Source organism: Spodoptera frugiperda, chromosome 26 (assembly GCF_023101765.2).
Source record: "Spodoptera frugiperda isolate SF20-4 chromosome 26, AGI-APGP_CSIRO_Sfru_2.0, whole genome shotgun sequence".
In the NCBI taxonomy this organism is placed as follows: Eukaryota; Metazoa; Arthropoda; class Insecta; order Lepidoptera; family Noctuidae; genus Spodoptera; species Spodoptera frugiperda.
In genome coordinates, this window is record NC_064237.1 from 9,680,296 (window position 1) to 9,694,162 (window position 13,867).

At 36.3% G+C, this 13,867-nt stretch overlaps 1 protein-coding gene across 4 annotated transcripts; it reads right to left on the reverse strand.

The window, feature by feature from the left end:
* Positions 1 to 13,487, reverse strand: LOC118264750 (facilitated trehalose transporter Tret1). Of its 4 annotated transcripts, none has more exons than XM_050704758.1 (9): positions 13,421 to 13,439; positions 10,312 to 10,360; positions 8,430 to 8,527; positions 7,450 to 7,584; positions 5,919 to 6,002; positions 5,447 to 5,725; positions 3,528 to 3,648; positions 2,886 to 3,020; positions 1 to 2,527 (listed from the first exon to the last, which is right to left on the reverse strand). In XM_050704758.1, exons 2-9 carry the CDS (start codon positions 10,355 to 10,357, stop codon positions 1,944 to 1,946), a joined length of 1,482 nt encoding a protein of 493 aa, XP_050560715.1. In that variant the 5' UTR covers positions 10,358 to 10,360; positions 13,421 to 13,439; the 3' UTR covers positions 1 to 1,943. The 4 variants fall into 4 exon arrangements, with proteins under 4 accessions (XP_050560715.1, XP_050560714.1, XP_035433265.2 ...); XM_050704757.1 differs by having other exon boundaries at positions 2 to 2,527; positions 13,338 to 13,487; XM_035577372.2 differs by lacking the exon at positions 13,421 to 13,439 and adding an exon at positions 11,267 to 11,599 and having other exon boundaries at positions 2 to 2,527.
* Positions 13,488 to 13,867: the final 380 nt, after the last annotated feature.

Consider the following 13,867-nt stretch of genomic DNA (forward strand, 5'->3'; position numbering starts at 1 on the left):
ATTAAAGTTATTTTTAACTTTTTTAGTGAAGTCGGTTTATTTTTTTGTAAAAAGTATTTTTATAAGTTGTAAACTTGCTAAATATCCCGTTTTAAGTTTTAATGATATTGTTAGTGACCATGTCAGTTTACAAACCTTTTTGCTGTTTAATATATGTAAAATACATTTTATATAAGTAAATATATTCTATACAATGTGATACAAGTCATACTACGTAATATATTAATTATAAATTGTGTGTATATTGTGATGTTCATATAAATATATAAAAAGTCTTAACTCCTATCGTAAATATACAATGTTGTAGAATAATATTTTGTAAGGTACCGAATTAGTTTAATTGTTTGCGTTTCGTTTTACTTTTATACATTTTATGCATTATTTAACAAGATTACGTATTTAGATATTATGTTCTTTAAAAATATTTAAATTTTTAAACAGTTTTATACATAAGTACAAAACAAGTACATTGTATAGGTACATATGCAAAACTCAAAAGATTCACGGAATCAGGTCCAAAACGAAATAGAGATCATTCATCCTGTAGTCCAGTTCAACTAATGACCCAAATTATTAACGATCTCAATCCCAAATGAACCAAAATCTCCTTTTAAGATCGATTTTTGACAAAAACTCAAATCTATTCGGAGATTTTGGATTAAGATCGGCCATTACTTAGTCAGATGACCAAACAAATTGTTTTAAGGTACGTTTCCTTGAATCCAAGGCTCGACAAGCATCCACAAGCCCCAAACGTCAACAACATCGCATTGTTGACATTTTGGAAGTCGTTTACACACACTTGTAAATGCGTCACTATGCTATGTACATCCATGCAAGCGCCCTTCTGTATCCAAAAACCGACACTAGACTGGATCCTGTACAAGCGTCCACAAGCTCATGCAAGCCCAGCCAAACGCCCTCTTTACACGCTTGTGCTTGTGGACGCATTGAAGCGTGAAAATGAAGCCTTGGCAAGCGTGCTGGAAAAGTACCTTAAGGATAAAACTTCGAGCATTATTTTTTACTTTGGATTTGGCTATCTTTACTCCACACAAGTATGGCGTAATTAGGACCAAACTACAAACCATAATTAGAACTTAGAACAGAATATTCACCATGTTTATTTGTTTTAGCGAGTTTCCTCGCATTTGTTTGCTCTTAAACATCCACCCGCATATACTACACTTCATCCGTGATCATGGCGCTTGCAACACTGCCGAAATATTGGAAACTCGTTAAAACAAATAAACATGGTAAATATCCCGTTTTAAGTTCTAATTATAGTAATAGTGACCATGTCAGTTTAAAAACTTATATCACAAAACTACATAATCATACAAATAACTAATATAAGAAGTAAATAAATCCTTATTAGCAATCTACTGTGTTGATAGTTCGGTTATCTAAATCTATAACAGTCTTCGATGAATCACTTATTTCTACTATTTCAAATACAAACTTGTGATGTTAGGAAGTATGTTGGTGATGTTGTTTTATAAAGTTGAGGATTACTGAGAGAAACAGAGGCGTAACTACATCTGATCATAGTATCTCAAATTAATAGAAGAAGGAACTTCTCTTAAGAACTTTACTACCCGCTCTAGTCAGAGACATTTAATGATTGGGTCAATCTCCTAAACGGGCGTATTCATGTGATCGCTCTGGCGATTTGAAAAGCGCCAGTTTTGGAGATAGACCAGATTACTTAAACTGTTCCTTAGTGACGATTTTGTTTCGAAAACAATTGTTAACGACTGTATTAAGTTATCATTAAATGACTCTGAGCACGGCGGTTAAGGAGCATAAAGGAAGCCTGCAATGATAGTCTGCCTTGTCCAACATGCTGCAGGTCCCAATGAATATAGTTACGCAACTCTATAGAGAATTAAAGCATGAACACATACATAAATAATAAACATCAATATTTACCGTTACTAGCATTACACTGGATCTTTTGAACTTTTAAGTTCTTTCATTTCAGTAGCCTCTTCGCCTTCCTCAATATTCTTAATACTTTCTAACCTATCATTTTGGGGGACCACTTTATATTTATCACCTTGCAACTCAGCCTGGATCTCTCTCAGATCCTTTCTCTTAGTTTCCATAACAAATATATAACTGAACACGCCCCCACCAAACGCGAAGGTAGCAAAGATCCAGAACACAGTTGTTAAGCCACATAAATCTTTGACTCTCTGATACCCGAGGCCTAAACCGAAACCTAGCGCTGCAGAAAAGAGGTTCAGGCAGGTAATAGCAATAGCTTTTATATTGATGGGAAATATTTCTGCAGGTATAATGTAGATGAGGGAATTGAAACCTACAGTGGAGATGACGTTGGCTAGGATTATACCGAGGAGTGGTATGAAGCTGACTGTGGCTAGGGTGCTAGTAGAGACGTCAAGGACTTCTTGCATGAAGAAATAAACGCCGACGGCTCCCAAAGAAACTCCGGTGCCAATGTAGGAGAAGATGAGTAATGGCCGACGACCAACTCTGTCCACTAGCACTGAAGACATCATACCTGAAAAACATGTGGAATATCCCAATGAGATACAAATACATTACAAAGTTTAATAGAGTCGCGCTAATCTCCGGAATTACTGGTTCAAATTTAAATAAGATTTTACTATTGAGGATTCCATTTATATGAAACTAGCTGCTTTCACGTGATTTTACCCGCTCTACTCGGTTCCTATTGATCATAGTGTGATGTTTTATAGCCTATAACCTTCTTCGAATAATGCGCTATCCAACACAAAAAGAAATACTCAAATCGGACAAGTAGTTTCGGAGATTAGCGCATTCAAATAAACAAACAAATTCTTCAACTTTATAGTATTAAGTATAAATATCACGCTACGATGATGCGCTGAACGTACCGACTCCAAAAGAGACTGCACCATATATGATGAGGGCGAGCGATGTCTTCATCTCCGACTTAGTTTCTTCAATGATCCAGCCCAAGTACTGCCTTATTACAACAGCACCGGTCATCATTTGTGTCAACTTCAACCCTGAAAATATTGAAAACAGTATTTTAAAATTAATTACACTTACATGGATCTTTAAAAAAATCTGTAAGTGTTCCCAATACCATTTTTTATGGTATTTCTATTTTAACGTGGCAAACTATATTTATTTCGAGTTTGACGTAAAACGAACGAGATTTATTCAATCGTATATCAAAATTTTTGTAATACCTATCGTGAGACATACTAAATTAACTAAAAATCACGTTTAATTGGAGTTATTTTAATGGAGAAGCTCTACTAGTTTCAGTAGAGCCCCTCTGTGACTCGAAACTAGTAGAGCTTTTCTCCAGTAATGTACGTAGGTAAAACGTGATTTTTAGTTAATTTAAAATCGTTCTTCATCATCACCATCAACCACATGACGACCACACCCACAAAAGCAATACAAAAAACACGCTACTGCCTATTAGCCAATGGTTGGTTGCAATTATAAGACATACCTGGGTACCTAAGAGATAAGTGAGACGTCATCAATAAAACGATACTGACCTACAGATATAATAATAGCTCTCCTGTACTGTGCCCCAGTAAACAACTCCTTCACAGAGGTGGAGTGTCTCATCTCATCTTTCACATTAGCTTGTAACGCCAGCAGTTCGTCTTCTAGTACCTGGAACGGATAACATACATACATACATAGTAAACATTTACTACTAATACATAATATCTATCTAATACATATCTCTTGGATCCGACAGACAAACTACATATATAGTTTTGTCGGACTGTATACTAGTTTATAAGTTCATAACATGTACCTTTTAATAAAAAAAAAATAAAAAAAAACATCACATCACATCATCAGCCTGACACCGTCGTACCACTAAACTAGGACAAAATGGATTTTCGTTTCAAACTCTAGGAGAAGCGTCTAAGAGAGCCATGCTTCGGCACGAGTGGGCCGGCTTGATCTGAGTAATACCACGGCCTCACAGAAAACCGACGTGAAACAACGCTTGCGTTGTGTGAATGAGGTTAGCGGAGGCCTAATCCCTTCCCAATCTTCACAAAGAAAAAAAGAAAGAAAGTAAGTAAGAAAAGAAAAAGAAGTTTATTTTCCACCGGGCACGATGCACCAAAAAAAAACAAAACGAAAATTAAAACAAATATAAAAGTAATAAAAACATTCACGAATTATTCTTATATAAAAACAGGAAAAAAAAGTACTACACAATATGAGAAAAAAAAACACAAGCCCCGATTCCCTACCAACCCTTAAATTTCTAATCCCCAAAAGGTCGGTAACGCACTCGTAACGCCTCTGGTGTTTCAAGTGTCCATGGGCGGCGATGATTGCTTACCATCAGGTGATCTGTAAAAAAAAACTAATAGGTACCCTGAAATTATACGTATGTCCATTGAAGTTTCTGCTATATGTTTTCCTTAAGAATAAAATCAAAGGATAAAGATCGAAATATGTAGTTTATTTAGCGTGTGTGTACGTAATAAGTTGAAGTAGTACTATTGAACTGACATGTACATACGTATAAAAGTTCTTAATTAAATAAAGAAAAAAAATAGTTTATTTTACGTGGCTTCTATCTCACATGATGTAAAAGGAAGGGTATTATTATTTAATATTTCTATATGTTATTTATTTTAATTGGTAAGTGAGTACTACATTTATTACTCATCATTCATGACACTGCTATAAGTATAGCTTATGTCAACGGAATAGAACTTAAAATCGATTGGATGAACTGCTATTGAATATTTAAATCTGTATTATTATTGTCAATAATAGGTACCGCGCCAAAGGATGTAGATATACATGCATAATTGCCTTATTTGTATGTATTTATATAATTAATATTATAAAACACTAGCTACTTCCACGCGGTTTCACTCGCTCTGCTTGGCTCCTATTGATCATAGCGTGATGTTTTATAGCCTATAGCCTTCCTCGATAAATGCACTACCCAACACAACAAAAAGAATTATGCAAATCGGATCAGTAGTTCCGGAGATTAGCGCGTTCAAACAAACAAACAAACAAACTCTTCAGCTTTATAATATTAGTATAGATTAGAAACGGTCCCATTATAATCCAAAACATTTGTTATTATACATTATTAAGTAAATCAGGACTTATAACAACTATTATGTCTTGTCTAACCGTGAAGTCTGAACAAAGGTCGACTAGTAAAATTTTCCCCTGTTCGACCAACCAACTTCATACAGAGCTTGCGGCTCGCAGTCGGCGCGCCGTAAGCACGCTAGCAGTTAGCGGTAGCCACAATTCGAGACCCCAGTGCCGAAACCGTGTTTTGAACTTAACACTACTATTTAGATCGGAAATAATTTTGGCACAGAAGTAAATTATATTCTAGAGTACCACAAGCTACTTCTTAACCCACTGACGTAACTAAAACTACTGACAGAAGCTAATAAATACTAATTATAATTACCTTCTCATCCTTATAACCCCTCAAAATTCGCAGAGATGATCGAGCACCTTCCAGATTGTTATTTTTCAATAGAAAATATGGCGTCTCTGGGATCCAGTAGCACATAGCGCAGAATAAAAACGGTAGGACCAACATGACCAGGTTTAAGGTGTCATAAGATAGGAAGGGACCCAAAATCATGGTCAACAGGGTCCCAAACTTGAACATGAACCCCGTAATAACTGCAAGTGTACCCCTCACATCCTTGTCAGCTATTTCTGATAAGTAATAATTGCTTACCTGAAAAAAATAAGGAAAAGTGATTAAACATCGATTATATTTTTTGGTAGTCTTTCATAATTAACACATTAGACGCTATGTCAGACAACGTTGTCCGACACTAAGGGTCCCGGGGTAGCTCGAAACTTGTCGAGCATCCTCGAAAACTGAAGTAAGCCAATCAACCATTAGTAATAGTTATGTAGGTACTCACTGTGCTGACCATTCCTGTTCCACAGCTCCATGAGAATGACGTAATGCACAACAGCCATGCTTTCAGAGCGAACACGACGATTATCTGGAAATATTGATAAGTACATACATTATTATTAAAACAAAATATAGGTAGGTAAGCGGTCGTTAGTTTAATGTTATTAAACGTTTAAATTAGGTAATCAACTTACACATGTGTGTAAGTGGGTAAACAGTGGCTACAAATAGATTTTTCATATTATATATTCTTTTGTAGAAATATTTTGTATAGGTACATAATTTAAAATAGATAGAGAATTTCGTATACGTCATGTAAACTAAAGCGTCGCATTCACTAGACAACGTTCAGCGCACGGCATGTTGCTCTAGAATCTAGAGGAAGAACATCTAGAGTCTAAATATTGAAAAGTCTGGGCAGAAGTTTTGAAGAGCAACGTTTCATGGTACTTGTTTCCTAAGCGTCACTACGTCTCCGCTCGACAAATAACAAACTGTACATCATATTGCGCTACAACAGCTAGCAACATCACTCGATGTTGCGCAATGCCATTGGACAATGGTGAGTTATGTGTTACGTACGCATCAAACATTGCTAAGTATGTGCATACGTGGATACGAGGCTTAAAGGTAAGCGTCCACAGGCCTGCATCGTACGCATCTCACGCATCGCATGTAACGGATTTTAGTTTTTCTTGTATAGAAACTCTTACAACTGCGTCCACTGATCCGGGTCTGATGCAGATCTGTGCACGCTTACCTGAAATTTGCGTGACGCATATGGTACAGAATAAAACTTTGTAAAAATAAATACATACAGGTCGAATCAAGGATTAAAGGAAAATACCTATCAGTTTGTTTAAAAAAATGAAGTACCAAAAATACCTACGCATTCCATGCCAGAATGAAATAAGCAAGCTGTGTTTGACGGTTTGTTCTCGCTAATCGACCATTGTTGAATAGACAAATATGGCTGAAATAATACCGTGCTGATGTCGATGACTCACTCAGTAACAGTTGATAGTACTCATTGGAATCATTAAATATTCTCATCGTCAACTCATTTATTATTTACTAGAACTATTTATGGGCATAGCATAGATAAGTAAGTAGGTCTATACTTCGCTACTATAAAAGTACTGAGCTGGCTATAAAACACTGAGATAAACCATTGAGTTTTTCGATTAACAAAGAACTATTTATTATTTGCATTAAAAAAAATCTTAATGCACACAATTATTTTTAACTGTATTCCTATTTAAGAAGTTATGGGGTGGAAGTATATAAGGGTTATGTAGAGAGAAGAGAGATAAATAGAAAATCTAGGTACACTTTCCATACGATATGTACTCGTAAGGAAAATGTACCTACATAGAAGGAAAACAATGGTGCGGGGATCTGTAGTGTTATTCTTATTAGAGGATGAAATAAGTTTATAAAAAATATAGTTTCGTTATGGATCATAAACACATAAACTCATAGGTCACAAATTGAGAACCTCTTTTTAAGAAGTAGATGTAGCTAAAAAAACTTACCGAGCCTAGTGCAATCGGTATAGCACTTCCCAGGATAGTAGCTCGTCTTCCAAACTTGTCTGCCAAGTACCCAGTAGCCAGGGTACCCACTGCAAAACCCACGGGATTCACAGCTAGCATCGTTGACATTTCATACTGAAAAGAGAACAGGCTATAGTTTTCATAAGTGTATAATCCATATAAGTGCCGTCACTGCCGTAGAAAGAATCTCATAGAAGTTGTTATTCTTCTTAACATACTGATTAACAAAATATTAAATACCTGAATCTCTACCTTATCTGGATTTTCTCTAATTTATACGGAATTGTGCCCAGTATATGGTAATAGGCTCACCCCTTATTACATGGGACTTACAACACAAATAGTGAAAAGTTTGTGAGTAATGCACCTCGGCCTTCGGGGATAAAAGGCGTGACGTAGCTTTACCTTATCCTTCGTGAAATAAATGTATAAATTCCGAAATCTTGGCCAATTGCCAATAAAATCGCATCACAGTATAGGTACGTGAAGCAAACCATCTGTTCTCCACAACCCATTCCTTTATAACTGATTAATTTGGCTAAAGTAACCAATAACAAGTCAAGCCAGCTTTACAGGATCACGATTTACGTATAATATAAACATGTATACTTGCATAAAATAACATCTATTTTTAAGTGTTTGTTACCTATTATACAACCGCATTATATCATTGACGTCATAGTAACTTCATCTATCAACGCACATTTTCCTGCTCTGTTTTCAAAATAGATTTTTCCTTTTAGCGAGATCCCTCCCCCCCCCCCCTTCCAAAAACACTAAACAGCCAGTAAGCCAGGATCTAAAGTAGATAGTAACATTATAATAACACCAAAACAATGAAATCTGGCGCGTCCCAGGACATAAACAAACTGTCTTGGATCCCGCAACGAAATAAATCAGAAGACATCAACAGAAGAGAAGAAAAACTTGCTTGTAGATATATGTTGTAATATTCTTACCGCATTAATATCTACGTTGGTCTCATTATTCTTGAACTTCGGCAGCACTGGTGTCGGCCAGGCAGAAGACACTCCCAGCGTCATCATTGCCATGGACACTGCAAACATATTTTGATGTCAATAACTCTATATACCCTTTTATGAAGGTCACATGATGGTAAGCAATCTCCGGCGCCGCCGCGAATGGACATACGCAACATCAGAGGAGTTACAAGTGCGTTGCCAGCCTCTTGGGGTTGTGCGGGTCTGCGGACGGCGAGCAAGGGTAGACCAGAACAAGACCCGTGCGTACGGTGTGTAGCGTTCTGCGCGTGGCTCAAGCCAACAGACACAGTCACCACAAATGGGGCCCAGTTGGGCTGATGCCGACCCGAAGTTGTAGACTGCCTAGCGGGTTACCGGGACTCCGGCTCGAAAAGCAGAAGTAGGAACGGGGTGGTGAGGGGGTTTTAGTCAGTAAGAGTCTAACACTCCTAAGAAGTTACAGGATGATTTTCCTCCCTCAAAAAAAGCCTTTATTGGTTAGGGATTTAAGAATTGTACAGTTGGGGTTTGGGAATAAGGGGGAGAATTGGGCCCCTGGTAACCTCATACAGACGACAAAACACAACGCAAGCGATACTTCACGCTGATTTTATAGACTACTCAAATCATAATCGGTTGCCAATACGAATAAGAGTAATTACAGAAAGATATAAATCTACTGCTAATACTAATAATTATTTACGTTTTTAAGAATGTAACTGATATATTATGTTTTTAGGTTTTAAATATGGATTTCCAGAACATTTATCAGCGCAATCTAGCCTTTGTTGACTGACAGATAAGCAGATTGTAACGTCAGAACATTAACTTATGTTTATGAATGGGAATCAGGTCACATTGACGTGTCTAAACCTAGACTAAACACTAAAGTGACAATAGAGCGAAACGGCGCGCTAGGGCCATGTAACGCAATAATTTTTAAGTAAATGAAAATGGAATTCCTCTTTTAGACAGTTTTTGTCTAATTGGACTTGGATCTTCAGTTCTTCAGAACGTGATGAACTTAAAAGCCTGATCTGGTAAAACCATCCCTGGTAGGATCACTCCTAAGATCTTGGTAACAAGTAAATAAATCAATTGTAGTGTAGCTATTTTAAGTGAAAAGTTTTTGAGACAAACGGGAAGTCACAAATTGTATCTAGTTTTGAAATAAAGAATTATACTAGTGTTTCCAAAGTCAAGAGTATTTTCCTCTTTAGTGTCTGAAAACCCCTTTCTCTTCATACTAAGACTGGTTTATATTTTTCGTCGGTCTTGATTTAAAGTATATAATTAACTGCAGTAAAAACTGGTTTCCTGCCGTTCTTGCTTTAACCGAGACATTAAAGTACATGGTAATACTTCGTTATTGACATACAAAAGTAAAACGTTTGTCAAGTTAAGCCTTTCACTGCCAACAAAAACTGTTAAAGGCTATTCCTCCACTAGTGTCGGACAACGTTGTCCGACATGGCGTCTAATGTGGTAATACCTAATTAACTTTACTAAATATTGATACCAATTTGACTACATTAATGGCTGACACCTGACTGACAACCTGCTGTCGCACAACGTAAAGCGGGTTCGATTCCCGCATGGAGCAACTGTGTGATCCACATGTGTGATGTGGATCATACAAAGTTGAATTGAAATCACATACACATGTGACATAAAATTGTATGTGTACACACGACACAGGAAAAAATCCTAGAGTAGGGCAACTTTATTAAAAAATCATAATAATTACATTATTTGTTAACGTTTAGAATGAAGTAAGCAACGTAAGCATAATTGACGAAATGTAAAAGAAAATACTGAAATCATGTCTATTAGTAGGTACTTAATCAACTAAACTTACCTGACAGCGTCACCAAATAGAGCTTCTTTCTGTTTCCGTTCTCCATTATCTGCACAAAGAAATCTTTGTTTAATTGTATACCTACTTTAGCAATCTGAAATAGACACGTACAAATATAATATAATTGGTTTGTAGGCGTATAGTGACGGCAGAATATAATACCACCTTCTCTCTTTCCCAAAAGCAAAATAAGGTACTAAAAACTAAACATTTAAAAAAGACTGGACAACAGCGCTCTCTGGTAAACCCATTTAAACTGAGATCTCTAACCCGTCTGCCAAGCGTGGAGATTGTGACAACCCCTCTCATACGTATAGAGGAAGCCTAAAGTCCAGAATCTAGGAGTATCAGCCCTGGAATACTGTGCAATACCTAGTACAGATACTGCACCTTGGTCACAGGCTGTGTATCTTGTTATTGTTCATGAACAAAAAGAAAATCGTTAGTAGCGTTAAGCTGCGCTACTGTGTAGAGTAGAATATCATTTCATGTATAAATGAAAATTATGTTTCGTTATATCGAGTATCAAATAAAAGTCAACTGTACCGGTCAAAATTTAATAATACCTTTAGATTCAGTACGAAATCTTACAGAAAGGTCCGTAGACTTCCCTGATACTGGAACGCGAACTGAAAATTAATTATTTTAAGTCTCTCACGCAGACCAGATAAAAAAATACACTGGAGCTCTGAATAATAGATAATAGTACCGACCTATAATCGATTGTAATATTTATTTATCTATACTGTTCATGCAATAAAAAGTGGCAAAATTAATATAATCTAAGGAGAATCATGTAAAAGATCTTGCAATGTAAAGTGCTGGAACGCGATACCATGTAGCGTAAAGTTCTAAATCTCATTGAATGCCATTTGCTTCGCGAATTTGAACTCTATGTAATCTCTATTAGAATTAAATCAGTACATTAGATAATAATTAACTAATACTGTATTACCTTGACAATGAACCATGTAATCAGCGGTAAAGAAACAGTGGGTACGGAACGGACCGTAATGTTACATTCCGGTTTTCTCTGTCAGCCAAATGTGAGGTTATGTTTTGACTTTTATGTTATGACACCGATGGCAAGATAAGTGGTTTCCTCGAATTAATAATGTAAACTGTCTATAAATATATCGAAAATCCAGAAGTAACAGAGGTCAAATCATGGGCAATCATTTTGTAGTGATTGAAGAGATTAGAATTGAAGAGTGAACGCCTAAATTAATATTATCTATTAGGTTTCCCTAAATGTTTGTGGAAATCCCGTCCGAAGCTTTATCGCTCTAAATGTTAAAGCAAAATAATAATTAATCGCTACTCACGGTCTTATCAATAAAGTACGACAAACTAAGCTCATAACTTGTGCTTCTCTATTTAATAAAAATAAATCAATTTCACAAAAACATTGGACACACGACCACACGCGATTGTTTTATGAACATTTTATGTGATGCTTTCGGTTTTCGTATTTAATTAATTAGTTAGCGAAAATAAATGCCATGAACACGTCCGACCCCGATGCTCGTTTGTTTATTACTGATTTGAAAATGGAATGAGTTTTCGAAGCACAAGGACAGACTGATTATAATAAAAAAGCAGACGGGCTATGACACATTGCAATTTGCAATTGCCTCGTTCAGACGTAAAGCCAAGTAGGTACAATAACCGGCGCGGCGTATCTTTGAGTTTTCAATTAGGAATTTAATGTAAACAACTACCATGTATGTATGAAATAAATGTATGTTTTCACTCATCTGCAAAATAAGTGTATTTTCGTACAACACTGCTTTCGTAGAGTTTCACATCTGGTTTAATTTTTAAAGAAACTCGACACTTGAAATTGATGCAAACCAATATGCTACATATTTGCTTTCTTTTTGGTACCTTGCTATCGTACGCATCATTTAAAATATGACTCGACATAACAACATAATTTTAGTCCATCTCCAGAACTCTAGATTAAATGTGAACAAAAATTAATCTAGATTAAATGTGAACAAAAATTAATCTAGATTAAATGTGAACAAAAATTAAGCCATCTTAAGTAAGTGACGTTTTTAATTCCCACGAAGGTAAATTAATGGAGAAACTAGGTACCTACTAGTTTCGAGTCACAGAGGGACTTTTCATAATGAGCAGCGTGCGCAGACGCGGCGACGTCGTGCAGCCTACATAAATAAACCGTGATTTTTTGTTAATTTAGTACCTATGTCTTACGATAGTTATTATAAAAGTATATTAGTATTCAGGATTATCGAAGAAATCTCAACTTCACAAAAAATTATCGGGAATCACTACCGAGGCCTTACTCTGCAGTCGTGCTTACAACTGCTCTACCAACGAGGCTACCACCTTTACCTAATATCCGTACTTTTGCTAGTACCTACAAACCATATTATCTGGGGGCACGCCAGTGCCCCCGCCATGTCGAGTAAAGAAATGCGGCACGGCCGTACCATCCTTTTCTCTAAGTTTTGTGTTCCCTAGTTTACAGTTAAAATAATATGAAAATTTCTTTTGAACCCATTTGCTTAAGAACTTAAGTACATATTTATTATTTATTTTGGGTCATTGCTCTTTAAATTAATAGATATAAAATTTAATCCTTTAAAAAGGACGCACCAAAATCAGTTTAGTCATTCTCGAGATAAGCGTGTACTGCACAAACACATTAACATAAAACATACATATAGACAAATATGACAAGAAGCGGAAAATAAAAGTTTGGCAAATTCGATAAAGTACCTACTTTAGGTACCTATTTTTCACTAGTAGAAAAGATAACTTTTAACGACAAATCATAAAAAATAACCACCCCGGGATTAGAACTCACCACACCCTATCATTAAATCGATGAACAGGAATAAAAAAGTTCTAGCTGAAGCGAAAGAAATACATTAGGAACGTAAAAATACGTGCTTCATATTCTCTGCCTACCGCAATAGGAGATGGAGAGCTTGAAGGTATCTATGAATGAATTTATGAATATCACTAATACAAATAACAATAATATTATTAGCTACCTTTAACACTGAATAAGATATACACAAAAGCTCTTTAACTCTTTACACCACAAACTATTCACTAATTTAATTTAATTCCTTACAAACGCTAAACACTGAAACCTGCGTATACGCAGATGTTGCCCGTTCTAAGGGCTACAGTACACTAATTAGAAGGCCAACATCGATTCTCTTTTATATAAAGGTAGATTCCCAAAAGCGGTATCTCGATGCCACCGGGACTTTTTTTGTGAGGACATGAACACACCTTTAAAAGTCCCTCCCAACGGCTTATAAAGGCGGGGTTCACCGCTATCGTGGGCCATGACCCTAAAATGTTTTATCTTGTACTGACAACTATGTACGTTAGATTAGTAAAATTTTTATTGCACCTTGCATAACTTTGATAGGAAATAAACTTTGATGTTAGAGTTAAGGTAGGTTCAGCTCCCGGACTGCCCCGGAATGACCCGGACTTACCGGGGCTCCGGCTCGAAAAGCAGGAGTAATAACGGGATGGTTTTTAGTTTTAGTCAGTAAGAGTCTGACAC

Bases quoted from the DNA above. Each gene is read 5' to 3' on its own strand.
- LOC118264750 (XM_050704758.1), bottom strand. From the start codon at position 10,357: ATGGAGAACGGAAACAGAAAGAAGCTCTATTTGGTGACGCTGTCAG. The intron at 5,726-5,918 runs GTGAGTACCTAC...TATTTTTTTCAG, and splicing joins GAACAGGAATGGTCAGCACA to GTAAGCAATTATTACTTATC. The intron at 3,649-5,446 runs GTAATTATAATT...TATCCGTTCCAG, and splicing joins GGGGTTATAAGGATGAGAAG to GTACTAGAAGACGAACTGCT.